The sequence below is a fragment of the Lissotriton vulgaris genome, chromosome 3_1 (assembly GCF_964263255.1).
Source record: "Lissotriton vulgaris chromosome 3_1, aLisVul1.2, whole genome shotgun sequence".
Lineage (NCBI taxonomy): Eukaryota > Metazoa > Chordata > Amphibia > Caudata > Salamandridae > Lissotriton > Lissotriton vulgaris.
The window spans coordinates 1138628688-1138651349 of NC_141689.1; the positions used below are offsets into that span (position 1 = coordinate 1138628688).

General features: G+C 41.9%; 1 protein-coding gene across 1 annotated transcript in view; it reads left to right on the forward strand.

The window, feature by feature from the left end:
- LOC147727569 (E3 ISG15--protein ligase HERC5-like) overlaps positions 1–22662 on the forward strand; it is a 479269-nt gene that overhangs the window by 296328 nt on the left and 160279 nt on the right. Inside the window, exon 17 of the mRNA XM_086963137.1 lies at positions 5261–5404. Coding sequence (XP_086819263.1) covers positions 5261–5404 — 144 coding nt within the window. The remainder of the gene's footprint in view (positions 1–5260; positions 5405–22662) is intronic.

Sequence of the window (22662 nt, forward strand, 5' to 3'; positions counted from 1 at the left end):
ATAAAACTATAAACCCGAGACCATAAAACTGGTGCTAATGCAATCCTTCTGCTTGGTTTGAAAGAATCCAGACAGAGTCAAGGGGCATTTCGATTTAGCACTCCTCACAGCAAACTGCGCAGAAATATAGTTTAGCAGCAGCAGTCACGGCTCGCGCTACAATACTCGCGGGGGGGGGGTTGGGGGTCGCGCAGGTAGATTAAAAAAACACCATTATTAACAAAAATTAATTTACCAGATCCGCGTCACCTCTACGAGTCCTCCTGGGCCGGGGTCCGATTGGCTTCAGCAGTAATGCGCATGTTGTGTTTAGGGCTTCACATTTTTTGCAACCAGCCCGCACATGCGCACTGGGCTGCTCATTAGAAGAGCAGCATGGAACAACCCTCGCTCTTCTAATGAGCAGCCTAGTGTGCGCATGTTCAGGGCTGCTGCAAAATGTTTAAGCCCTAAGCAGACCATGCGCACTCTTGCTGTGCACTCCCCCGACCACCTGATATGTGTTATTATGATTGATCGACGGACGTCAATCTGACACTTGCAGCTGAACTGCTGTAGTGCTGCCCCGCCCCCTTCTACGCTGACTGCCTCCGGCGGCCTGGGAATGGATACAGGGATTGCATTGTGGTGAGTCATAGAGAAAGTCCGAGTTAGAGAGTGACGTGTGACGGCAACACTCGGTGGGGCACCGCCCACTCGCCCTAATGGACGCACCGCACCTGCCTCCCACTATTTCAACAAGGCGACTAGATCTCAAGGACGCCTAGTATCTATGATTCATAGTGGACGGACAACACTATCAGATCAAAGTCCATCAATTCAGAGTGACCACCGCACTTAGAGTGTTCACAAAGTGCCTTGCGGTAGTAGCAGCACACTTGAGAAGCCAACAAATCCATGTCTTTCCATATCTCGACGACTGGCTAATAAAAGCCAAGTCATTCAACCAGTGTATTCATCACACTCATCAAACCATCCAGCTGCTACAGGACTTGGGATTCACAGTAAACTACCCCAAGTCAAATCTTCAGCCCTCCCACATACATCAGTATCTAGGGGCCACAGTAGACACCTCCAAAGCTTTGGCATATCCCAATCCAGCCAGGATAGCCAGTACGCAAACACTAATCACTAGATTTCAACCGCAGCATTCCCTCCCAGCAAGGGTATTCATGCAGCTCATAGGAATGATGGGCTCTTGCATCTTTGTTGTACCTCATGCAAGACTTCAGATGCACCCCTTAAAGGAATGCTTAGCACGTCAGTGGAACCCGGCTCAAGGACAACTTATAGATCTGGTGTTGGTGGACAGCCGCACACATCGCTCTCTGCAGTGGTGGAACACACGAAACCTGTCCAAAGGGCGGCCGTTCCTGGAGCCGATTCCACAGATAGTGCTAACAGCAGACGCATCACTCACCGCCTGGGGAACCCATCTCCTAAACCACACAATTCAAGGCAAAAGGACCACTCAACAGAAAGTGCTCCACATCAATCACCCAGAATTAATGGCAATATTTCTAGCATTAAAGTAATTCCAAGTATATCTACAGCACAAGACTGTCCTGGTCCGGATGGACAACATGACAGCCATGTATTACATTCAGATACAAGGAGGCACACATTCTTTGCAGCTATCCCAGCTGGCACAAAACATTTGGAGATGGGCCATTTCACAAAACATATACCTTCTGGCAGAACATCTTCCAGGAGTTCACAATCAGATTGCGGATCTGCTAAGTCGACAGACACAAGAGATACACAAATGGGAACTTCATCCCCAAGATCTTCAACCATTTTTCCAAATGTGGGGTCAGCCAGACATAGATGTGTTCGCCACACATGCTAATGCAAAATGCCCAACCTTTGCCGCCCGTTGTCCAAAGGCAATGCGATATGGATGAACTGGTCAGGCAGATTTGCGTACGCTTTTCCGCCACTCCCACTGATTCCCCTATTAGTACGCAAGCTCAGACAACAGTCTCTCAAAATGATCCTGGTGGCTCCCACATGGGCACGCCAACCGTGGTTCACAACACTACTGGAACTCTCAGTAGTTCCACACCAAAAATTACGCCTCTCCCCAACTTTGCTAATGCAGAATCATGGAGAGATAAGGCACCCCGATCCAGGTCAACTGAATCTAGTGATCTGGCTCCTAAAGTCCTAAAGTTCGGTTATCTTAACCTTCCGCCAGACTATATGAACATCATTAAAGAAGCCAGACGCCCTACTACTAGAGCTTGCTATGCAGCAAAATGGAAAAGATTTGTCATCTACTGCAATAACAATAAATTTGTTCCACTTGATGCTTCAATCCAGGACATATTTTGCTATTTGCTACACTTACAAAGAGTTAATCTAGCATATTCATCCATACAATTACATCTTGCGGAACTTTCTGCGTATTTACAAAACAGACAACACTTGTCATTATTTAGAGTACCTGCAATTAAAGCCTTTATGGAGGGCCTTAAAAGAATAATTCCTCCCAGACTGCCACCCTCTCCGGTGTGGAATTTAAACATCATTCTTACCAGGTTCATGGGTCCCCTATTTGAACCTCTACATAAATGTGAACTTCAGTTCCTCACATGGAAAGTAGCTTTCCTTGTCGCAAGTACCTCTCTTAGAAGGGTAAGTGAGATCCAGGCTTTAACCATACAAGAACCATTCTTACAAATACCGCATAACAAAGTGGTTCTCAGAACAAATCCAAAATTCCTTCCCAAAGTCATCTCTGCTTTTCATCTTAACCAATCAGTTGCGTTACCAGTGTTTTTCCAAAACCCAGACTCTGGGGCAGAGATAGCTCTTCACACACCTACTTTATTACATTGACAGGAATAAACCCTTTCAAAAGACAAAACAACTGTTTGTAGCCTTCTCCCCACCGCATAAAGGTAACCCCATCTCCAAAGCTGGGATAGCGAGGTGGATAGTAAAATGCATTAAAATATGCTACCAAATGACTAAACGCACATTAACAATTCCCCCTAGAGTGCATTCAACACGCAAACTAGGGGCTTCCATGGCATTATTAGGGAACATTCCCTTAGATGACATATGTAAAGCAGCAACATGGTCTACACCACACACCTTCACCAAACAGTATTGTGTTAACGTGCAGGCTAAGCAACAAGCTTCTGTAGACCAGGCTCTTAAAACGCTTTATCAAACTACTGCAATAGATACTGGTGACCACCACTAGGGGAGACACTGCTGTACATTCTATGCATAGTGTACACTCTGCAGCTCATACGCCTCGAACGGAAAATGCTACTTACCAGTATGATCGTCCAAGGGAGCCGTCACCTATCTCGTGACTACAAAAGACTCTTCCAAGACAACAACAAAGTGCAAGCATACGAGCCCAACACAAATGGCGATCTATGCATAGTGTACAACTCTGTAGCTCTACATGCCAAGAACAGATGCATACTGGTAAGTAGCATTTTCATTGTGTTACCATTTGTTGAACTATGCCAAACTGCAGGTAGTAAGGGCAAATAACATCCCCATGCCCCCTAAAGTCCCTACTCCTAATGGCAAGTCTGTTTACCTTACCCTCAATTTAGTTCATCCATTAAATAGTGGCATCGTTTTGTTTCTGTCTTGGACTGCACATGTTTCAACTCTGCAGCAATTAACTCCCGCAAACGTCATAGAAGGTGTATGAATCCATGCTCACTAGTGACCATAAAGCCCCCAATGAAATATTAGAAATTGGCTGAGACACAGAGTAGTACAAAGGTAGGCTGTTGATTGATTATTATTATTATTGCATTTCTTATGTAGCGCCAGAATCGACCCCCGAAGGGGTATCTCCGCACTTGCCTTGGGAACCCGTCCTGGTTTTTCCCTGTGAGATAGCCCCTACAGGGCATCCCCAAGGTGAAAGCCAGGCATCCCGCCGCGGGGGGCCGTTGTGGAGATTAAGCAAGCTTAATGCCCAGAGTTGCATAGTGTGAACCCATGATTAGGTCAGGCACCGAAGCGAGAATTATCGAGTCTGTGGACATTTGAGCTCAACACCCTGCCGCGTCGGGAATCGAACCCTGGTCCCGGGTCTGACCTCTGCTTCAGGGTCTGCCTGCTCTAACCAGTGAGCCACACTTCTCCACATGATAAAGTAAGAAATCAAAATAGCCATCTTAAGTAATAAGGAAACACACCTGGTGTGGTCGGTAGGGAAGAAGAAACCCTACAAGGGTCAGTGACAGTTTTTGTGCTAGTTTGTTCACCTTCTTTCCTAGATGGTTTCGGTTGGTTCTGGCCTACATGAGCAATTGCCAACTAGTGTGCTGAAATCAACGTCAGGTGTTTCCTTGTGTTAGGTCCTGCTTTGAGAGGTCTTATGGTTGGACACATCATGTTGGGTGTTTCCCTGTGTTAGGTCCTGCTTTGAGAGGTCTTATGGTTGGACACATCACTAACTGGACCTTAACCGAGAGGAAGATTCTGAACAAATTCCACATGTTTAATTCAAGCAGAGCAGTGGCACTATGATAGAAAAACCCCAAACATATTTTTGGGGATAATTGACATCAGGGATAAAGAGAAGATCTTGGTGGCTGCAAAACAGAATGGAGGGCTTTAACACCAAGAGCACAGAAGTGTGTTATTCCCAGACTCTGTACCACAAATGATAAAGAAGAAGAATGCTGGTAATGTGGGTGGAAAGAAATTACTGGCGTAGGGGCAAAGATTGGCCTATTTCTTACTGCGAAAAGTAGAGTGGCACATGAGCAAAAAGTACTGCATCTTCTCAGATCCAGAAAGTGTGAAAGACAATAAAATATAAAGACCTTGACTTCAAGGACCACTTTGCACAAGAAGCGTATATGTAATTCTTCTGTCAGATTTTCAGTCTTTGCTTCACCACTGACTCTGACCATCCTGTCTTTTCCTCTTCCACTTCTTGTCCTACCTCCCTCTGCCTAGTCACCTATGTTGTTTGTTATTAGTGCTTTAACCCCCTCCATGCGCAGCAAATTTTCTTTCTGTGCTGGTGTTTTTATAAGTGGGCGGGATTCAGACGGCACACGCCCAACGTGATGCATGAGGGCCGGGGGCCGTCATGAGCATGCAAGGGGTTAAAGTGGCTCCTTGTTTGCATTATTACTATAAATATAAACCAAACAAGTGTTGAAACTGTTAACCTATTTGGTACATTGAAAATTTAACAGATGCCTGCAAATAGAAAAGTATGGTAAACATGGAAACAATGTAAGATGGTGATTTCACATTATGTCCACAGGTGGAAATCATCGGAATGTCTTCCTTCGATCAAGTTGCTCTTAAGAGGATATTGTTCAACCATGTATTTGAGGACATGCTCAACCCAGAGTATGGAATGTTTGTCCAATGTTGCCAGTTTTCTCCATTGTGGTTTCCCGCCAACGTGAGTCTGCATTTTCCTACATCTTGTCTGATAATTTGACACTGTATTTATTTGACTGCCAGCATCTGAGCGTATTTTTATTGGCTCTTTCTAATAATCATAGATCCATTTAAATAAAATGAACAACAGATTATCTGAAAGGGCAGTTCCCTTTAAACAAGCATTGACAAAACCCCCAGTCTGGCATTTCCTGCAATTCTCTTAGCTTTCGCAATGTTTTAAAACGTTTTTGCAAACCATTACGATAAAAACATAAAATGGCCACCCATGCAAAGCAACCAACTGTTTTTGGATGCTTCTGTAACACATGTTTACAAAAACATTCGAAGATGGGCGCCTATGAGTGTGCATGTGTGCTCAGACACAGTCCATGCTATTGAATGTTTTTTTAATAAAGGGTTTAAAGCCCATTCGAAGTTGTCCTCCCATGTATGTGCATTTGTATGCATGCACATGTAAGGGTGATTATTTTGGAATGGGTAAAATGCCTATTTCAAAACATGGCAACCACAAGCAGTATACGTGCTTTAGGGGTTGCTATTATTCATTCCAGCTTGGCTTGGATGGTATTTTACCAGTCCAAAGCTGTAATGCTGTGCCTGGAGTGGTAAAAGACTTTTGTCATGTTAAGCTATGCATGGATGGCACTGCGCTAATCCTGTGCTTCAAGAGTTTGCTGTAGAAATGATAAAAGACTTTGGGCCTGATTAAGATCTCAGCAGAAGGTTACTCCGTCACAATGGTGTTGAATATCCTGTCCGCCAAAATATAAGTCCCATTATATCCTGTGGGTTTTATATTTTAGCAGACAGGATCTCCGTCATTGCTGTGACGGAGTAACCTGTCGGCCGAGATCTAAATCAGGCCCTTTGTCCCTTTCTTGCTTGGCGTGGATGGCACTGTGCTAATCCTATACTTGAAAACTTTGCTAAAAACATAATGTATGCAGCACTCTAAGCCTGAAAGGGTATTGCGTGTGTGTGTGTGTGTGTGTATATATATATATATATATATTTTTGTATAAATATATATGATCTGCCGTAGCTGTTCTGGATGTTACGGTTAAATAAACATCTTGCCTGAATGAAGTGGTCCACTTCTCCTTCTTCGTCGCTGCAGTGGAAGTAGCTAGATTTGCAGTCTTTGTGTATATATATATATATATATATATATATATATATATATATATATATATATATATATATATATAGATAGATAGATAGATAGATAGATAGATAGATAGATAGATAGATAGATAGATAGATCACTTAAAGAGCCAAAGATTACAGGGATGTTATAATTAGGAAATAGCATTAAAAAAACAAATAAAATTCAGGAACGTTATAATTAAGTTCAGATATACATACAAAATCATAGAAAATCAGCAGTTATCTCAAGTAACTGTAGCTCGTGCCCTAAGGTAACTATAACTCACACCCCCCTGCCATGCATAATTTCCTCATCAATAATGTCACTGCAAATGTTGTAGTGAAGACCACAATGATAAAGTCTCACTGTATTTTACTGCTTGATTTTATATTTCTTTGAAAATCTATAACTCCTGTTTCATGTATGCTATTTTATCCAATATGGTGTCTTAATTAAGATAAGAATACACTCTATATTTATAAATTGGTGTCGGAATTCTGTTGAGTCGTGTTATTTATCATCCATGTCAGTACTCTGACATGCTTAACACCTGTTCCTCTAGTAAAGCCTGACTGCTCTTTGCCACACTACCAGGACTGATAGTGTGAATCCAAGGACTATCTTTGGGGTACTGTAATAATACTAAATGCTAAGGCCACCCAGCCATACCACATAATATTAAACTTTCCTAGTTCCTCCATTCCCATGTGCTTGCCCCTGCTCTCTCACTCCAACCCTTCTTGGTCCATTGTGCTGCCACTGTCTATGCTGGCCTTCTCTCCATGATCAGCTTGCTGACACTGCCCCCATGCCACCTACATTCTGTTCACGGTCTGCGTGCCCTTGCCACTACCCGCCTGCCGTCTGTGGTCAGCCTGCTGCCCCAGCCCATGCTGGCCTGCCCTCAGTGATCAGCTCACTGCTCCTGCCCTCCTTGCTGTGTGTGTGCCCCTGCCTCTTCCCATTTGCCCTCCATGCTTTGTTGCTCTGACATTGACCCATCATTCTGGTAAGCTTGCTGTCCATACCCTGTAACCCCACTGCCCTCCACTGTCTGCCTCTGCTCCCTCCCTCCTACCCTCCACTCACTATTGCACTGCCACTGCTCCTGCCACCTGCCCTGTCTGGCCAGCTTGCTACTTCTGCCCTCCCCCACTCTGTTGTCATGTGTATGCCCCTGACCCCTCCCTCCTGCCCTTCAACATCCATTTACTGCCCCTGCTGCCTTCCCTGATGGGCAAGCCACTGTCTTTGACCCTTTCCTCTACCTCAGATGTCTATGTACATGTCTTTGCCCCCTCCCATCTTCCCTCTGCAGTCCATTGTGCTCGCCCCTACCCCTGTCTCCTGCCCTCCTTGGTCAGCTTGCTACTCTTATTTCCTTCCAGCTTGCTACTCTTATTTCCTTCCGCTGCTGCTCTCCATTCTCAACGTGCGTGCTCGTGCTCCCTCCCTCCTGTCCCTCGCAGTACTCTGTGCTATCATTACTCTTCCAAATGTTTGTCCTCATTGGAGCTTTCTAGAACACTAGCGATAGTTTTTATGACAGTTAGACCCCCCTTAATTTGTGTTAATTACTGAAGGAAATAATTTAGGGTTTACAGATTTGATTCCATAATGATGACTTCAGCTGTGTCACACTAATGTAAGTAATACAAATGTTAGCGCTCTAGTTGTTTATTAAATCATTGTGGGAAGCTGCAATAACACACTGGGGAGTTAACATATGGACTGCTGCTGGTGTCGACAGTCCATGTTTCAGTCTGCATTCTGAATGTTTTACTGACAGGATGTTCTCATTTTAGCTTTCTAGAGCACCAACCATAATTTTTATGACCAATAAACCCTCTTATTTTGTTAAATTCTAAACGAAATGATTCAAGTTTTACAGGTTTGAATAGCTTTTTCTAATATGTTAGTTTAATGCACTTCTGACAGACTAGGAGTGTTGTTAAACCCTTAACGATTGTGTTGCTCCTCAAATGGAGCTGTTCAACAAATTGAAAATGCTAGCTGAAAAGCACATTAGGTTTTGCAATAACAATGAGACAAATAATATGATAAAACCACAAAGGTTTATTTCAGATTCAAATCATAATAGAATGCCTAAAGCCAGTCAATTAGTCATTTATCCCAATAATATAGCAGGACGCTCAGAATATAATGCAAGACATTAATAAGCCAAACCAAATATAGTTATCCTCTAAGACTAAATCAAAATATAAATGAGAGGTCAGACCAATGTAGGTTTGCATCAGAGGGGAAATTAGACCACCAACCCCCAAGAAGAGTTTTTTTATTTTAATGTGTTATAGACTGTAAGTCATACATTCAATTCCATTATGTAAGAGTAACAAAATGTAAACCCATTAGATTTGAGAAAGATCAATACATCTTCTGAGTTCAAATTGTCAACATTATCCCACACTTTTTCATAATGCATTACCCATTCCTGAGGCGCTTTATACACCTCAGTTGTTAGTACAAATGTTGTTACTTGATATACAAAGGCATGCTCTCAAAAGATTCCCACCATGGTCCCAATAGGAGAGCCCTAGGGAAAATTCACACTCAGTGAAACATTATGCACATTTCTTTAGGGAAAGGAATGCAATTCTGTTTATAGGAAAGTGACAATACACTTCAAAACATTGTTTACAAAGTTGCATGTGCATGCATTATCTGTATGTATGTGACACAGATATAAAAAGGTAAGTACATGTTGAAAAGATGACTGCAAGCAGCATCAACCATTTTGAAATAGAGGCCTACATTAGACAATGTAAACTATGTAAACTGAAGTACAGTTTCTTCAACATAATATCTTTGTTTCAACTGCATGTTAATTACATAGTATTAATACAATTGTGTATTTAAGTATAAGCCCTCCTTTAATACCCCTCCTATAATTTTTGAAATCATGAAAATCCTCACTTCAATAAATACTTTCTTTTACACTACAGTTTACACTGATTCAACAGCTTGCTTTCGGATTCCTCCAACTCCTTCATTCATTCATAAAAGCCAGGCTTGATAACGTCCATCTTGTGCTGTTTGCTCCTTTTGTTTCTTCCGCTCAGTGCTGACACTTTCATTTTATATCCACCAATTAACGCTTGTTTGAAGCAAATAAGTCCCTACTGTTCTATAAAAAGAGTAACACCAATCATGCAAATTAAAAAAATTATTAACATATTTTTTCTAAAGGACACTTCCACTTACATTTTTTAATCATTCACCAATCTTTGAAATCCTTCTCCAGTCCCACTAGATCACAATTTAGCTGTCTCCCATGCACCTTGTACTTTTAAAGTCTTTGCTTCAAACATGATAGTAATTTTCATTATATAGGTATCAATCTGCTTACTGTTATCAGGCACGAAAGTGGAACATTGCTGCACGCACATGTGACAGACTCCATCTTCTTTCGCAAGCTATATATCTAAAGCAAGCTGATTCTGCATAATCCTAGCTTGTGCAGCCATTAATTCCTTATTAATGCATTTTAGAGCACCAGCCGTTTTATTGGCCAATCACTTTGGTAATGTGGACAATGTTCTATTCTTCACATCATTTAAAGCTACACCAATGAATGATTCCTAGCACCCAATATATATCCTAACTCCTAACCAGAACCAAGGTTTAACCTTTATCACTATCTCACCTCCATAATAAACACAAGGAAATACTTAAGCTAAATAGCAGCTTCCCACCCAAATATGTGGGAGGTTAAAATAAGCAGTTTTACCACACATAATAAATCAGTTTCACTCCGGCCTATTCTCTTATCCGATTACATTCCTACTAATCTGTCACAGAATCTGCATGCCTGTGCTGCAATGACCCGGGACGTGGTGAGGCTGCAAAAACTGCCTGTCTAAGCTGCCCGTTAGGGTGCCAGGCGGCTGGTTCCACTCAGGGCCTAGTGAACGGTATGCCCGAGTGAGTAAGATTGGACAGAGCGAGGTGCGGAGGGGCCTGGCATGGTGGTGGCTAGAAAACATGAGGTGCTGCTTCATCCCTGGGACTGGCTAGCGAGGTGAGTCCTCAGCCTGGGGAGAGCCGTCTGGGCCTGGACCGATGGAGCCCACGTGTGGTGGGTGTTCCTTACGCCTACCCCAAGCTTCCTGTGAAAGAGTACCTGCAAGTACGGCCTGGACCCGCTGGCATGCAACTGGAGCAGTCAGAGTGCTGGGAAGCAGTTGCCCCCTGCTGGAGGCCAACATCGTTTGGGGGCGGAAGACCCATTGGCAGCTGGCTCCAGGGTATGACAAAGAGCCTAGAGGTGGCGCCACTGCACATATCGGATTCAGGAGACTTGTTGGACTTGAACCTGGGGGAACTCCGGTGGCCAGGCCTACAGACTATCTGGGATGTTCCACTGCTAAGACCTGGCTGGGTGCCCACACTGGCGGCTGTGGCACCTCATCATGTTAGGGCTCCAGAAACCGGATGGGGGCCCTGACCTCTCTGGGAGAGCCTTTCCCTTGTGTGGATCCTGCTTGGCCTTCTTCCGGAGACTTTCTATGGTTCTTAGAGCACTTGATGAGCCTCGCTGGACGGGGCACGTGCCCTCACTCATTAACATCCTTGGGTTGCAATGCAGCACCTGGGGTCCTAGACGTGACACTGCTGCCTCTCACTGCATAGTAGAGAAGGGCTGTGAGGGGGAACCTGGGGTCTGGAGGACATTAGAGGAAAGTTTGTAATGTGGCCAGACCAGCAGACAATTAACGAACCCTGCCCCACAGAGACCCTTGGACCCAGAGGGTATGCAGTGAGCACCCCAACACCTGGTTCTACTTTTTCCAACCTGGCACCTGCCTGTCACGAAGTACTGAACCATTGGTACACCCATTCACTGGGGGATTCCACCTGCAGCTAATTGGGTGGATGACCTATTTCTACCTGGTTACTTAAAGCACTGCTGCTGTTGGGGACTGCTGAGCTGTGCCTCTTAGAGAACTGATCTCCCCCCAATCTTGCAGACTGGACTCACTTTTGGGGAGCTAGTGGTGTCCGCCTCTCAGGAAGATGGTGGTTTGCAGACTTTGGATTGGGCAGAGCTGCAGGGGGCACCTCCAGATGGGGAACTGCCACCTGTGGGCGATGGGGACATGATGTCACCTGTGCTGCAGTCAACCTTGGACAAGATATTGGCGGAGCTCAGGGTCTCCCGTTTTAGCTTGTCACCGATGCCATCACCTTTTGCATACCGTGGCTTTAAGCTTTTTAAACGCAACAACGGGTGTTTATCGGCTCATTCTGCACTAATAAGCTGCCTTAATCGATAATGTTTCGCCAAGTGCATGACATTACTAACAAGGCCATTCTTAGCTGTCCTGCTATACTAAGGTGGGAATCTGTACTGGTATGACTCTGTGTAAAGTCCCCTGATGGAGCTTCTCCTCTTTTACTCCCCCATCCATAGGTTACTGATCAACCTTGGCTACGAAATTGATTCATCATGCTGATCATCTGCGGACATTGCGAGTAAGTCCTCCATATTTATGAGTTGACTTATTCCTCATTATAATCTCCCAACCTGATAGTGAGAAGCATTATCCTAGCCATACCGTCTCTGTCTCTTTCTTTTAAGAGCATGTCTGGCCTACTCATCTTATATACAGCCTGAAGTTTCTTGCTGTTTCATATTGGTAAAAACCTTTACGGATTTTTACCCATTGATGCGCATACTTTTAGCATCACCGAATTAACCTTATCATGTTGTCCATAGGTGCCTTCTTCCTCTCCCCCCTTCCACGTTGATCCTGATGAAGACCCCCTAACAATATTGTTCTTTTGTTTTTGTCAAACATAGATTGTATATCTGCATCCACTCCATTATGTTACGATTTTCCATAGGTGTAATTGCCAGGTGTCTGGCTGGATAGGTTAAAAACATTGTCTGTTGTTGTATAATATGTACAACACCTTCCCTTCCCACATCACTACCACAAGTCCTTCCTATGCACTTTTCACCACACTTTCTGTGCACCAATTTTTAAACGCTTAAACGTGAAATGTATTGTGTTTTTTCACTCAATCCATTCTTGTTATGTGAATTTTGTGATGAAATAAAATCATAATCATTCTTTGAATGGACATATGATGATGGCGTATTTGGATTAAATAATCAAGATTAATTCTAATCTGTTATGTTGTGCAACTATTCACCACTGTGACACACATTTTTTGTACCACCAGTGTGACCCAGGCAGATAGACAGCTAGTGCATTCCCAGGCGAATATCAACAACACATTTTGAGAATATTACACTTGACTCCATGTGAGTAATTCAGTGGGTAGTAAGGAAACTCTGGACGAGTACTTAGCCCTGCTGATACTGCATGATATTACCACAATCGCTGTTTAGGAATTGGGGGCCCTATTATGCCTCAGGAGATAAATGGTGCCATTATAGAAATGGCTCGAAGGAAGTCCCCAGGACCTGGTGGTCTCCCAGTGGGATCCTACTCTGAGAATGTAGTCTTATTGGCGGTGCCATGGCTGTCTGAACTATATAATACGGCCTTGGCAAAGCAGGAGCTCCAGCCTACCACCTGGGATGCTCTTCCCAAAACTACCACATGGGGAGCACCTGCAACGGCATATAGGCCGTTAGGTGCACAGACAGAATATTGAGTTTTAAATGTCGACATACACGAATATCAAGTTGGAAATATCTGATACAGAAGTATCGACGGGAAGAATATCATGGTCAAGATTATTTACTTAAAGGTAAGAAATTTCGTTTAGAAAATCTTAAAGTCATTAATATTGTTTGCAAAAATATAGTTGTTTAAATTATCGATTTTTTAATTAGTGTTATGTATTTTAGTATGTATTTTAAAGTATGTCATCTATTATTTTTTGTATAAGTATTGCTTTTGTTTTTTAATATATGTGTTACATTTTTAGTAGTTATTAATTATTTGTTAATTACTTTTTGCGTTTTTTAGTTCTGTAGCGGGTTGTGGGTTTATAGGGGAATAGGGTGGGAAGTAATTTAATTATAATAAATTAATTATTATTTTTTATTTATTAGTATTTATTTAATTTAGATTTATAGTGTTAATTGTGGGAATTAATTTATTATTGCTTAATTATTAATTGGTTGTTAATTTTTATTAATTATTTAATTGTTTATTATGTTCATTGTGTCACTTTGTTAGGAGCGGTTTGTGAGTTTATAGGGGAATAGGGTGGGAAGTAATTTAATTATAATCAAATTATTAATATTGTTTATTTATTCATATTTATTTGATTTATATTTGGTACTTTTAATTGTGGGAAATAATGTATCATTAATTATTTATTAATTGGGTGTTTATTATGAATTAATTTGTAATTAAGTAAATTGTGTCATTGTTTTAGGAGTGGGTTGTGTGTTTATAGGGGAGTAGGGTGGAAAGTAATTTAATTTTAATAAATGTGTCAATATTTTTGACATATTCATATTTAATTATTTTACGTTTTATAGTGTTAATTGTGGAAATTAATTTATTAATAATTATGTATCAATTGCTTGATTATTATAATTAATTTGGTAATTATGTCAATTGTGTAATTTCTTTAGGAATGTGTGGTGAGGTTCATAGGGGAAGTAATGTATTTATAATTAATTATTAATTATTTGTTAATCAGTGCTAATTAACTTTAAAATATGGCATTTGTGTAATTAATTTGAGATGTAAGTTGGGGGTTTATATTGGTAAAGGGTGGGAAGTAAATTATTTTAAATGAGTTAATAAGTTGTTAATAGATATTAATGTATTAATGTAAAATTAGTTATGGAAATTGTGTAATGATTTTAGGTGTGTGTTGTGGTGTTAATTGGGGTAGAGGGTGGAAAGTAATTTAGGTTAAATTATTAATAATTGGTTGATCATTAATGTTAGTTCATTAATTGATAAATATTCATAGTAAAAACAAAATGTATTTTTGTGTGGATTTTGCATTTATAGGGGTAACGTTTGGTGGGTAAACTAATTTGTATTGTTTTTAATTGTTTTTTAATTATTAATATTTGTTTAATTGATAGTTAATTTAGTAAATTATGGAGGTTTACTTTAAAAAAAATGTAGATGTGTGCTGTGAATTGTGTCATTTTATAGTGTAGGAAATAAAAAAGTTTAAATTTATGTAACAATTAATTCTTTTGATTATAATTCATTTCTATGAAAAATATTTGTAAATTATTTTTTTTAAAAATTTAATAATCTTTGTAGGTCATTTTTTATTTTTTTAACATTATACAATGTTTCTATCTTTTGTAAATTTTAATATTTTTATATATGTTTTCTTTTTTTCTTTTTAACATCTTTTGTGTTGAAGTTGATATTTTGTTTGTTTTTAATTTTGAATTGACTTCAGTGTGAGTATATATTTTTACCCCTTTGCTATCCAATACTTTCCCTATTGTTGCACTCACTGGAGTGTGAATAGTATTTTTTACCCCTCCGCTATCCAACACTTTCCCTATTGTTGCACTCACTGGAGTGTGACTAGTATTTTTTACCCCTCCGCTATCAAACACTTTCTCTATTGCTGCACTCCCTGGAATGGCGATAGTAATTTTTACCCCTCTGCTATTCAAAAATTTCCCTACTGTTGCACTCAATGGAGTGGGAATATTAATTATCCAGTATTGGGGTATCTTTCATAGATTCACATGCCTGAATCATTCCCCGTCGCCGAGGCTGGAGTCCCACGGTAAATTACAAAAGTAGTGCCATAAGTAAATAATAGTAGTAGGCTAAAAGAAAAAAGCCTAAGGTCTAAATCTTAGTAGCCTATCTACATCATTATAGTAAAAAGAATCAAAAGTTAGCTCCAACCAATCAGCTACCAGCACCCTCTGGAACACTCTCAGCAGAGGCAGTTCTCCTCAGATTTTCACCGCACATCGTGTGTGAAAGGAGCTTCTTCAGCTATTACTTCTTTTTGGATCATCCAAGATTATACTTCATTTCTCTTCCCCTGGCACTAATAAGGTAGTAATATGGCAGAGTGGCAGAAAACAAGGTAATAGACTACAAAATATGTCTAACCTTTTCCTCAAAACTCTCATGTTCTGAGAGATGAGGCTATTATTGGGATAAGGACAACTAGAATTCCTTCACCTCATAGGAGAGGTCAAAGGGAGAAGTCGCACCAGGAGTCTCCAGAGGGCACATAAAAAGCCACAAAAATGACTTACCTTGAGTCTTGATAGGAACTTCCCACAGAGAGAGGCAATTGGAAAAAACTGCCTCGGAGGCAGATCCTACAACTCCCTTTTCATCCCTGACACTACATCAGGGAAATCCTCATAACCTGACAATAACAAGTCTATAACAAAACTCCATGCCTACTATTACTGCCTCACCAATATTGACCTCATCTACGATGGCCTCGTCTACGATGGCCTCCTATGATAGTCGTCTATGATGGTAGTCTACGACAGCCTCATCTATGACGGTCGTCGATGATGGCCTCATCTACGGCGGTCATCGACGGCGGCCTCATCTACGACTGTCATCGACGACGGCCTCATCTGTGACGGTCGTCGACGACGGCCTCATCTACAAAAGCCGTCGACGACGGCCTCATCTATGATGGTCGTCGATGACGGCCTCATCGATGACGGTCATCGACGATGACCTCATCTACGACCGTCATCGACGACGGCCTTATCTACGATGTCAGTCTACAACAGCCTCGTCTATGATGGTCTCACCTATGAATGGCCTCATCTACGATGGCCTCATCTACAATGACATTCCCTAGGACAGCCTCATCTCGACGACAACCTCATCTACAATGGTCATCTACGACGGTCGTCTATGACAGCCTTATCAATGAGGCCTCATCTATGCAAGGCCTCATCTACGTATGGCCTCATCCATGTATGGCCTCATGTACGAATGGCCTCATCTACGAATGGCCTCATCCACCAATGGCCTCATCAGCGGATGGCCATCATAGGATTGCCTCATCTATGATTGCGTCATCTACGGATGGCCTCACCTATGATTGCCTCATCTATGGTATTGTCTATGACGGTCGTCTTCGACATCCCCATCATCTATGTATGGCCTTGTGTACAAATGGCCTCATCTACGAATGGCCTCATCCACGAATGGCCTCATCCATGAATGACCTCATCCACGAATGGCCCCATCTACGAATGGCCTCATCCACGAATCGCCTCATCCACGGATAGCCATCATAGGATTGCCTCATCTAGGATTGCCTCATCTACGGATAGCCTCATCTTTGATTGCCTCATCTATGATGGTATTGTCTATGACGGTCGTCTACGACAGCCTCATTTATGATGGTTGTTCATGACGGTCATCTATGACGACTGCCTCATCTGCGATTACCTCGCCTACATAACCATGTCTCTCACGGCCTAGTCTGTGATGAGATTGTCTACGATGACCTCATCCATGTCTGCATCCTGTGCATAATTTAATGCAGCGGGGAGCAGCTAGATTTCAACTGCCAGTTACAGTCGAACAGACAGAATGTTTCCATCATGATTTCAAGGAAGAGTCCAGGAAGATCACGAGAGCGGTACCTTTAATAGACTACATCAGAAGGGTTTAAGATCCTGCATCTATTCCAGCACTGCTTACGCTCATAGAAAAGAAATACTGTGCACCTGCTAACAGCCCATCCTGTCTGGTTGGCCACCCTCCAACAGATTTATTAATTTCACAGGCTGTCAACAGTGATCTAAAAATCCCACAAAGCCTATCACCACACTGCCTGACAAGGAAGGATGTTGTCTGGACCTTATAGGCAAAAAATCTCTACCATGGCAGTGGCCTCTATTAGAGTTGCCAATTCTCTAGCGATAATCGGCCGTTATGACCATCAAATGTGGTCAGACATGGCGAGTCTCATTGACCTCATTTCTGAGGACCGAAGGCAGGAAGCAAGAAAGACTCTGTTGGAAGGAGAACATGTCACATCGGAAACTATAGAGTGCGCCTTGGACATCGTGAACACCAACTTCTGTCAGCTAGCAGGGGCTGCAGTGCTTAGTCGCCAGGGATGGCTTAAAGCCACTACTTTCAGACCTGAGGTGCAAAGAAAGATTCTAGACATGGCCTATGACGAAGAGTCTTTGTTTGGTAAACATATTAATGAGGCCCTTTTAGCTATAGAAACTGACACAGATACCGCACGATCATTAGGCACCCTTCAATACAGGTACTGATCTTTCAGAGGAGTGAAAGCACATGGTTTTTCATCCAGAGGAGGATACCAACATAATAGGCAGTATCAATCCCAGTATAGACAGCCTTACAGCTAGACATCATACCGTCAATAGTCTACGTCTAGTTTCTCCGATCAGGGTGGTTGAAAGAGATCACAGAACCAAGGCCGAGACACTAACAGGAAGCAGTGATCTCCACAGGGCGCCAACCATTTTACCCTCCTTACCCGTGGGCGCTAAAATATCAGCTTTTGTTCACAAGTGGCAGGAAATTACATCAGAACAATGGGTTTTAGACCTAGTAACCAACGGGCACACCCTGGAATTCATCAAACAGCCACCTACTACTCCTCATGGGGTCCCCCTCCCCCTCGTCTTCACGATATTTTGAGTTGTTTAAACGAAGGAGAATTAATGGCTTCTCTGGATATGGAAGACGCGTATTCAAACATACCTATCCACCCCAAACATCGCGAATATCTTCGCTTTCAAGTGGCTGGTGCCCATTATCAGTTCAAAGTGCTCCCGTTTGGGCTGAAATCAGCACCAAGAATCTTCACAAAGTGCTCGGTACCAGTGGCAGCAGCATTGAGATTTTGAGAAATACAAGCATTCCCTTATCTAAACGATTGGCTGCTCAAAGGTCCTTCAGAATACGAAACCAAGGTTGCCACTGCAGAATGTATCCATCTCTTCTCTTCTCTGGGGCTGACTCTCAACGAGAGCAAATTACAGTTAGGTCCTCTCCAAGTCATGTGTTTTCTCGGAGCAAGGTTAGACACGGTCCAGTGCAAAGCATTCTTGTCACACGGCCGCCAGCTGCGTCTTCAAAAATTGGCAAGGTTAATTTAAAAAAGACGGTCTGTTTTAGTCCGAATGTTTGCTTCGCTCCTGAGGATGTGCTCTTCAGCGATACATCTCATACCCTTGGCACGGCTCAAAATGAGACCTTTTCAGGAGGAGCTGCAACTTCAATGGCAACATGCCATGGGTTTGTTAGGCAATACCATTAAGGTCACGCCGCGCATGATAAATTCTCTACATTTGTGGTCGCCGACAGAGAATCTAACCCAGGGTCTCAGGTTCCTACAGACCATTCCAGATTTCGTTTTAACATCCGGTGCCTCCATGGAAGGATGGGGAAGTCATCTGCAGGATTTGCAGATTCAAGGAAGATGGTCTCAAATACAAAAACAACAGCAGATCAACACGCTGGATCTCCACGCCATTTTACTATCTCTCCAAGCATTCCTCCCACGGATTGCAGGTCCTCTGTGCTAGACCGGACCGACAATACCATCAGCATGTATTATATCAACAAACAAGGAGGAACAAAGCCATATATGCTCTCGCAGGAGGCTCAGGAATTGTGGGAATGGGTCAAATTCCACAAGATAGCTCCGAGAGCCGTACACGTCAGGGGTCTCCACATTACCCTGGCGGACACTCTAAGCTCATCTCAGTCAGACTGTCATGAGTGGAAGGTGGAACAGAAACAGGCAAATACAGTGTTCCAAGCTAGGGGCAAACCAGCACTGGATCTATTCGCAACAAGAGAGAATAAGAAATGCCAATATTATGCCAGCAGGTTCCCTCAACAGGGATCAAGAGGAAATGCCCTGTCCATGCAATGGTCAGGGATTTGTGCGTACGCTTTTCCCCAATGCCATTGATTCTGAAGGTGTCCTGCAAGATGAAGCTGAAAGATTTGCTGTCAAATTCTGATGGCACCCCGTTGGCCTAGACATTATTGGTTCCAGGAACTTCTACTATTGTCTCAAGACAAGCCCATTCGCCTACTGCCTATGCCTAAAATGTTGTCAAGGTCCGGAGGCCAGGTGGATCATCCGGACCCACACTCACTGCACTTGCATGGCTCCTGATTTCTTAGAGTACAAGGACCTCAACATTTCACAGAACTGTTGTGAAATATTGGCCAAATCTCGTGCCCAAAGCACAATCAATATGAAGGGAAAGGGGTCCTAGACACAAACTAAATAGTTCAAAATTATTTCATCTATATTCAATAAATTCAAAAGAGCAAAGCTATTGGATGCAAAAGAGTTTAATTCAGATTTTGCATTTACATCCTATTCAATAGTTAAAACTCATAATACATTTGGATTATATATATAACAGATTTCTATACATATACGTGCCCACATTCACAACGGGAGGGGGGAGTGAGGAGGGTGAGTGTCAAGGGTAAGGTAGGGATGATCTGATTCATTCAGTGACAAGTCTTATTGTCAATTCAAAGACTGTGTAAACGTGGTCCTTGAAACCAAAGGCCACACCATGAAGCTCCTAAAGAGTCCAAATTAGAATTGTTGAACAAAAACCTAACTCCGCTAGAGCTGTAAATGTCTTGCTTGGGGTCGGAGTTGGTCGTTGAATATGTAGTCTACGTTTCGACCCGGATTAACAGTAGGAATGTTTTCCTTACAGAGTGGGTCTTCGTCAGGACAAAAGGAGTTGTGGGTGGGCAACCTCCTAGGGGATAGTTAAAACAAGAAGAATCAATTAGACCACTGCCACCTCGTTCATTAGTACAAGGATAGCGAACTTTATTGAAGAATGGTTTGACAATTAAAAACGTGTTGTCAAGTTTGTGTTGAAAAAAACACATTACACATATTATTATGTTAAGGATTACATAAGGTATGTCATTGGCTCACCTTTCGCGTGGGGCGAGAGGGGCTGATTCAACTGGAGATGAACTCTCACTGAACACGAGTGGCAAGAGGGCTGGATCACCGGAAAGTGGATCAAAATGATATTTTCTAAACGAAGAGAAAAATTTATTGATCTAGACATCTTTCGATTACCCGATTATTTAGACAAGAAAGAGAGGCACAACAGGGCCTATTTATGTAATTCCTCTTTATGGTCAAGGAAGGTTGTCTATAATTCTCATAACAAAGAGGAGTACAGTTTAGTCAATTGTGAATTCAAAGTGAAATACGTCAGAGTGATGACACCCTATCCAATAAGTGATGCACAATATATACATCTCCACTCATTGCAAGTGGTCTCACAAATCATAATTAGGATTGTAGATCAAGGGCAATCCTTTATTATTCACGGACAGTTGTCAAATACTATATTCCTTGGCCATGTTTTTTATGGCAGAAATTACAAAATTACACATAACCACTATCAGTCATCTATAGATTACCTTTGGTCTCTGAAGCTTTTCAGGACGTCTGTTTTTACGGAAAAGCATTCTAGAGGGGTTGGTTGGATTGTTCACCTTATAGTAGGAAAACAGGGTTTTTTTTAACATTTAGGTATTAGTTACATGATTGCTAAACAGGTCAGGGATAGTCCATAGAATGGAGGCTTACCCCTATGATATGGGATCTGTAATCAGCCCCTGATCTCTGAAGGTTATGTCAGACGTCTTTACCATGCGGGAAAATTACTAAAGGATTGATCACCTATAAATAGGAAAAGAGGGGGTTTGTTTCACATTCCAGGAATAAGTTAAATGGTTACTCTAAAGGTCAGGGATAGTCTATAGGATGAGGCTTACCCTTAGGATCCGTTTGGTTATTAGACAGAGTGGATCCTGTGTCTGCGGCACACTTTTAAGTGCTTAAGACTTCATTTTATCTTAGGCAGAATTGATTAAAAAAACATCTATACAGATGGGACAAGAAAGAAGGAAAAATAAATATATGATATTATCTCGTTATGAAACTCCTAAACATGTTTAGTATAAAGATTACCTTTTAAGTACTGAAGGTTCTGGGAGCCCGTTTTTATCGAGAAATCACAATGTCTTGTACATTATTGAGCCTGGAAAATAGCGAGGGCATATTAGAAATAGATGCTAAATTGGGCTGATTTTAGAAAAGAAAGGAAACGAACTTCTATGTAAGAATACTTACCGCTACTGGTGAAAACTCATCTGGAGGTCAGCTGGATTCTATTTGATTATCACAGCCTCCTGTAATACAATAAAGTACCCATGGGTTCGTGACATTAACCATGAATTCGCTGCATTGTCCAGATAGATTTACAAAAGGGGGGGCGGGATAGACTGATTAACCTTGATTATTTGAAAAAAATGCCGGAATCGATCCGATGTGCTAGAGACGCTGCATGCTCTGCCGGCGACCGCATCAAACCGTTTACTTCCTGGTTAGGTTGGAAGGGGGCGGGGCATCCGGTCCCGATCAAGAGAAATCGAAAAAAGACTCGTCGGTCCGGATTTTTTTAAAGAGTGTGAAATAAAATAGTTTTACAAAACGGGTAGTAATATCCGTATCTTTATTTTAGGGGGGCTTGTTTTGGCACTATGGAAAATATAGCAAAAATGATCTACGCCCGTTGGGGGGTGTCGAATTGTGGGTAGAGCCTCGATGGGTCAAACCTCATTCTATTGGTCCTCCTAACTGAAGGATACTGGCTACATCGCTATGCGGGAGCTAAATTCAACACACCTTACATTTTAAGGATAAATCAATATAGTTATGGTCACCACAGGCAACAAGTGAAAGACTCATGAGATGTTATCTACCTTGACATTTGTGGACTATCCTAAGTATGTACATGTCGTGTGTAAATATTAGAGTGCACTTATCACGTAGGATAGTGAAAACTCTTACGATCTTGGTTCAGAAAGGTAATTTATACAGATTAAGCCTAAAAAATAGGAGCTGAAATCTAGAAAAACATAGTACTATAATACTTCTACTGTGTCATACATCTAGACATTTTTGCTGTCTGTCATTGCCAAAAATTGTCTTGTTCCAAAACAAAGAGTGCACTTATCTCATAGGATAGTGCAAACTCAAGCAGTTTATTTACAGTATAATTGCGAAAATAGAAACAAAACATTCTTAGGATCAATTATGCTGTTTTATGATTAAATAACTGCAAATGGTTCAAC